The sequence below is a fragment of the Python bivittatus genome, unplaced genomic scaffold (genome assembly GCF_059951505.1).
Source record: "Python bivittatus isolate LINGU-HERP-01145 unplaced genomic scaffold, Pbiv_v1 ctg000060_np1212, whole genome shotgun sequence".
NCBI classification, from domain to species: Eukaryota; Metazoa; Chordata; class Lepidosauria; order Squamata; family Pythonidae; genus Python; species Python bivittatus.
The window spans coordinates 17,675,297-17,682,193 of NW_028277044.1; the positions used below are offsets into that span (position 1 = coordinate 17,675,297).

The following is a 6,897-nucleotide window of genomic DNA, read 5'->3' on the forward strand; positions in this document are numbered from 1 at the left end:
ATCCTTCGGACCCCAAAAACTTGAAGCAGCCAGCTTTGAATAGTTTTGGGGAAGCCCAACAGCATGGAGGCCGTCTAGAAGCTCTTCCTTAGAGGGTCTTCTCTCAGAGCTTGCTCACTGCCTAACCCCCACCCCTGACTAGATTGAAAGCAAGCTCCAAACTAAGGAGGAAAGGGAGAAAACACTTTGTTAGCTCCAAGAGGCGTATGGAGGCCCTCTGGGTTTGTAACTGGAGCCCTTGCGTTGAGAGAGTAAGTTTTATCTTCCCCTTCTTTCGCCATTTGCCCTGATCCAAATCAGCTCTCGAGGCTGCTAAGCTCCCAGTGATGAACAATACATATACTCATTACACAGACTTAACTACGGAGATACACACATACACACACAGATATATATCTGAGAGAAAATCAAAATATTAGCCCAGTGGCTACTTCAAGGTAAAAATAAAGGCATCCCCTGTTTTTTGTCATTTGACTTCAATTTTTTTTTCCTTTTTAAAAGTACATTTCCTAAAAACCCAGTCTTTCAAAAAAAAGACCTGTAGATGCTCTGAGTTGGCTCTGAAAACAGAGCTATAATAGATAAACGTACTATGGACTTCTGAGCAGCAGCGAGCAGAAGCAAACACCAAAAGCCAAAAAGAAAAAAAAGTAAATATGCAAAAATTCCTGAAGCTGACAAACCCTGTTTCTTCCCAGAATTCTTTCTGCGTAGGATTTAAAAAAATCCCTTGTGCACTTTGAGTGTGTTGACATTCCTGAATCCCTTTGCTTAGCCTGCCTTCGGGACGTCTCAGAGCAAGGCAGGAATTAGCTGAACTTTTCAACTCGGACAGATGGATTTGGGGAGGCTTAGGCCTAGCCAATCTCTCCCACAGGCCCTTCTGCAAGGCCAGATGAAGCAAGCCATGGAAGATGGTGGGCCCCTTCCTCTCTGTGTGAACAGTTAAGAAAATATTTGTTAATGATGGGGGGATATAGGTAGAAATCAGCGTACTCACACATGCTTGTTTACGCCCTGACGCAGAAGCCTGATGTCTTCTTAACCACACTGGGAGAGAATGACTAAGCAGAGGTGTGCTATATCCAGTGACTCCCAGAAAGTCATATACAGTAGATAGCATTTTCCATTCCTTTAAAAAAATCTTTTTTAACTTTATTAATTAAAAATAGCAAATGAATACATATAAGACATTGCGTGATACCTACAAAAAGTAAATTCCAAAAGTGCAAAGTATGTGAGCTCTCTTGATGATTCATGATTTGAGTGCATGGAACATACATACTTCCGTGCAGCAGACAAGCTTGTCCTACGAATTTCTCATTATCATCTCTTTTGAATAATCCCTTCATTGCAATTTTAAAATCCCATTCTTGCATTAAATGATAAATTACTGCAGACCTTGAGGCATTTACATCTATCTAAGTTCCAGGAAAACAGAGATTTGTATAAGCATAGCTCTGCAAAGCTCAGCAGCTGCTACATTTTGTGGTTTTTCCACTGAGTTGGGCAGGAAAATAAAAAGCTGATGCACACAAGAAAGCACGTGGGATTGAGTCTGAAATAAAATTCCATGTGAAGGGGGAAAAAAAAAAGGTTTGGCCCTTTCCAGCATCCCATTTCTATGTAATGATTACTAGTAAAGTGCAACACCTCCTTGTAAAGTAGGAGTCTTCTAATACCGGGAATTGGCTTTCTAGGAGATGTCAAAGCACATGTAAATGTTTTTTTCCTAATCCAGACAACATTTTGGCTTTTAGTTACAGTACTGTACATCCAAAGAATTTGTAACACCTACTGGGTGTTTGCAAAGTGGAAAAACAGAAGAGGAGGATATGCTGCATGCCACACTTTTTCAAATGAACCCATAATGGGGGTGGGGGTCCCCTACTTCGATATGCTTTTTATCTGATGCTGATAAATTGCTATCAGCAAATTGACCAATTTGTCCAGATTGCTCAAGATTGTACAGAGTGCAGTCCTTTGTTTGAAAGGAAAGTCTTCTCTGTAAATATGTCTTCAGTGTAAAGGATTATTCAGTCCAAACGTGGATTTTAGGCAAGGAAGGTCATGAAGTTGACATCAAGAGTGAATAGACTTAGCAGCAGACACATGAGTGCCCTGGCCACAGTCTTCTCTGTGACAGTTACTTAAGTAAAATATCTCTGAATGCACACCTATGCACTTAATTTGATATGTACAAGATTTTATATGTATATGTGTGTATGTTTGTATACACACACACACACACACCCAACACACACACATATACACAGGTAGTCCCCAGTTTAAGAACGAGTTACGTTTCCAAGGTCTGACCTTAAGTCAAATTTGTATGTATAATACTATTTAAGTAGTATTGTGTAATTAACTCGAACCATTGTATATTTAACTCGAATCATTGTGCATTTAACTTAAATTTTGCTACAATAGTTCTTAACTGTGGGTTGTTCATAAACCGGGTGTTTTTAATTCGGGGACTAACTGTATATGTATATATGATTTATATGGCCACCTATCTCACAACAGTGACTCTGGACAGCATACAAGGATTGAAACACCAACCACAGCATACAACCCATGGCGCCCAAGGATAAAACATGTAAAATTGTCAGTGCTAGTTTCTACTTCTTTTCTGATGGAAAAAAGGGGCAAAAGGTCTGGTCATTCATACAGGTTGTGTTTATTAAAAGGATAGCATCAGCAGCTTATTCAAAGCAATCGCTTAAGATGGATGCTAGCTGGCAAACTGGAGGTTAAATTTCAATGGATCTGAATTTTAGCTATTCATGGTCATGTGTTTTCCATTAGTTACCAGTCCTTATGTACAATGCTGTTGTCAATTTGTCCCGAGGTTGTAAGGTATTTTTTTAACATGTGCTTATATGATTTGGGTTTTCTGCAGGACCTGTCCTACAAGGATCGTCATTGGCATGAGAACTGTTTCCACTGCTTCCAGTGCAAGAACTCACTGGTGGACAAACCTTTTGCTGCAAAGGAAGAGAACCTTCTTTGTACCGAATGTTACTCCAATGAATACTCCTCCAAGTGTAGTGAGTGCCAAAAGACCATCATGCCAGGTTAGACCTTGTCTGCTTTGGGGACACAACGGGGCTTTCATGCAATGTCTTCTAAGACCAGAGGAAGGTTCTTCTGCAAGACACTTTTCCAAGTCTTTTATTTGCCTTCAAACGGTCCAGTAGAACTCATGTGTTCAGCCAGGACAGGATGTCTTTCATGCAGAGCAGTCAAGCTGGGATGGGAGGGGGGGCTGCACTGAATGTCCTTTGAAAGGCCAAGGACCACAGTGGTGGGACGATGATGCAGAGGTGGTAGGGTCACAACACATATAGCTACAATCAGATTTTTTAAAATTTCTTTTTAGGGAGTTAGGGTTTTCTTCCTTTTTAAAAATCAGTCATCCTAGTTCTATGTTTCCTTCCTTTCAGTCTTCTTTACGTCTCCCTTATAAAACAATATTGCCATATTGCTATTACTAAAAAAGGCTGAATTACAGAGAGTGAAACTAGTTTTACATGTTTATTACTGTCTAAAAAGATATTTCTTAGACCTCTTTTGCATACTATTCAAAATGATCTCCATCCAGTAAAGATCAGCTCCTCCACCTCACAAAGGAATAAAAATCCAAAATAAAACTATATCAGTACATGAAGATTTTAACAGCCATCTTTCATTTATGGCTGCTTTTTTGGTGGCCTTTCATCAAAGTAGGTCCTCAGAATGCCCTTGCCCCAGAAATAGAGTATGGCCAAATGTAGGACCATCTAGGCTCTTACCTTGGCACTGTTACTCCAGTAGTTTATTACTGTACTGTACTATTGTATTTCAATGGAGTCATTGAGGTTAAAAGGGTTTGTGATGCTGTACACTCCCTGAAGATGTATTGCATGATAAATATTTAAAAAAATAGGAAGGGAGGCGGGGAGGGAAGGAGTCTCTTTTAAGAATTCCTTTGCAATTTTAACAAAATGTAAATAAGGTATATTTTTTTAAAGACGGAAAGCTTCTTTGACACCTTCCTTATTTTTTAGAAAGCAAACATTTACAGTGCCATATTAAGAAGTAAAGGTAATTGAAAGATTTAGCCTCATAAAGTCCCAAAATTCCTTCTCTCTGCCCCTACCACATGCTGTATTCAATTCCTGTTTTTATTCACATTATATTGTTTTCCTTTCTTTTAATTATAGAAAGCTATCAAGAAACATACTGTTACTATGATTCTTTTTTTTACAATGAACAATCTTATCAATGAGATTCTAGGAGATTATTGCTTCATTTACAGGTGTGTCCATTCAAACCCAAACAGTCTCTCTCAGCTCCCTGAATCATTGATTCAAAGCTGGATCCAACCTGCTTTAGTTTTCATCCTTGAACAAAATGACCTTAGAAATGGAAGTCAAACTGATATTGGCATACTCATAGGGTAGGGCTGAAGTAGAGATAATAAACAGTTTTGACACTTCCATTTTAGGAAGTCAGTGTAATCAGCTGGTAAGAAAAAAAACCTTTTTGAATGGCCTCTCCTGTCATTTATCCTTAAATGAATTTTTATGCTTTATGAACCATGATACTGAAATTAAAGACTATGATTACAAGGGAGAAAAGTGTAAGGGTAATTATGCAACTCTATTCAGAGCAGATGGCAAAAATCCATTACTATAATGCAGGTGATGCAGAACTTTCACCTTTGGCCCCAAGCTTACACATAAGGATAAACATTCTGGATTGTGTGTACTTACTGAGATCAAACAGATTTGATTCTGGATTTAAATTAAACTGTTCTCTCTGTAGATGCAAGATCAAAAAAAGATTTCAGCAAAGTGTACCAAGAAGCCACCAAAACATCTTTTATAAGGAAATAGCAGCGATAGCTTCAGTTATTCAAATGGACCATATTTATTCAAACTAAAGCTGGTTGTGTTCCCAAGTTAGTTGCATAGTAGAAGAGAAGGCAAGGGGACTAGAGCATTCTGAAAAGATGTACAAATGGGGATCTGCAACAAAGCATAGTGAAGCATGTCCCAGAATTGTACCATTCAGTTCTGATTTCACAAGAATCCCAAAGAGGAGCATGGATCATGAGCTCACCCAGCTGAGACTGAATTTGAACCACATGATGGAAAGGAGCCACCAAGGTCAGATGGCTCACACACTACAGAGAACCAAGTTTAGTCCTTGGTAGCCAGCCAGAATCTTTAGATAACTTCATAGGCTGTGTTGATTATAACAATGGTAGTCTGCAGATCAAGTTAAGTTTAGTTTTCCCCCTCATGTGTCTTTTGCAATTAACCATATAGTCCCATAGATTACTTATTTTAGCCCAACGGCCCCTGTTGTTGTTGTTGGAAGGTTGCCCAATAAAATAATGATGATGATGATGATGATGATGATGATGATGTCCCAGCTCCACTGTGTGAACTCACTCAATGAGTGACTCTCTTTGGGTCTCTCAGAAATGTTAGTCTACAATGCTCAGGGTTGCCATATCCAGAATGCAGTAATACACAGTCACTAGGTGGTAGAAAAGAGTTCTCCGTCTCTCTTTGCTGCCATCTGTCAGCCACTTGTTTTAGCATCCCTGGGCAATGGCCATTGTGGTGTCTGAAAGGCATTAAATTTGGGAAGATTATTCTATGTAAGGCTTAATTTAGTACTCAGGATCTGAGAAAAGTAGAGATTATAGGGTGTAATTTCATTAATCCTGACTACTACCCTAAATTTTCATAACCTGCCCAGATTCTTCGCATATACTAACTGGAAAATGGAATAGATGGAAATGAAACATGGAATCTCCACTTCTTTTATGCTATAGCAACTTAAAAGCTGGTCCTGAATTTCTTCTTCTCATAGGAACACGGAAGATGGAATATAAGGGAAGCAGCTGGCATGAGACCTGTTTTATCTGCCATCGGTGCCAACAACCCATTGGAACAAAGAGTTTCATTCCGAAGGACAATCAGAATTTCTGTGTGCCCTGCTACGAGAAGCAATTCGCTATGCAGTGCGTACAGTGCAAGAAGGTAGGGTTTATTATGCTGTGAAATATGATGCTGTGAAATACATATTTCCTCTTCTGCTTCTCCTCTTTCTCCAAGCGAATGTTTCCAGGCTGCTATCCTACCAAATTACTTTGCTGTTTCTTCCTAAAACATTTGCAAGTTAAAGAAAATGGAGGGCACATAGAAAACAAAGAATGAACTCTTCCCTTTCTCTCTCCACCCTCTCCCATTTTAAATAAACAGCCAATCACTACTGGAGGAATCACTTACCGAGAACAGCCATGGCACAAGGAGTGCTTTGTGTGTACTGGATGCAAAAAACAGCTATCTGGACAACGCTTCACTTCCCGAGATGAGTTTGCATATTGTCTGAACTGCTTTTGCAGCCTCTATGCCAAGAAGTGTGCAGGATGCACTAATCCAATAAGTGGTAGGTACTTTGTTGTCGCCTTCTTTGAAAATAGGAAGGATTTCCACTACCGGTCAATATAAAGTGTCATCATCATCAATGCAATATAAAGTTCTGGGCACAACACCAATTGGGTTTGAAAAGACATCAGTGGCAGTCCAGGAATTTGAAGCAATGAAGGCAAAATAAGAGCACCAAGAACAAGATAGAACCGGTGGCATGGGGATAGTGGTGGTGATGGTTTGCAAAAATGGTGGTAAAGATCTGGCGCATAAAGTTTTAGATTGGTCCCAAAAGAGATAAATGAGATGGAAATGGACAAATAAACCAATAGCACTTGTCCCAAGTATCTGCAGAGTCCATCTTTGAGAGTCACTTTGTGTGAGATGGGCAGCTATACAAATAAATGTATGTATGTATGTATGTATGTCTCTGTATGCCTCTGAGTGCCAGATCCTAGAAGACAGT

At 39.4% G+C, this 6,897-nt stretch overlaps 1 protein-coding gene across 4 annotated transcripts in view; it reads left to right on the forward strand.

The window, feature by feature from the left end:
- Nucleotides 1-6,897, forward strand: part of FHL2 (four and a half LIM domains 2) — a 36,800-nt gene that overhangs the window by 27,010 nt on the left and 2,893 nt on the right. For all 4 annotated transcript variants that reach the window (XM_088136575.1, XM_088136577.1, XM_088136578.1 and 1 more), the window contains 3 exons: nt 2,906-3,080; nt 5,872-6,041; nt 6,264-6,450. In XM_088136575.1, coding sequence (XP_087992701.1) covers nt 2,906-3,080; nt 5,872-6,041; nt 6,264-6,450 — 532 coding nt within the window. The remainder of the gene's footprint in view (nt 1-2,905; nt 3,081-5,871; nt 6,042-6,263; nt 6,451-6,897) is intronic.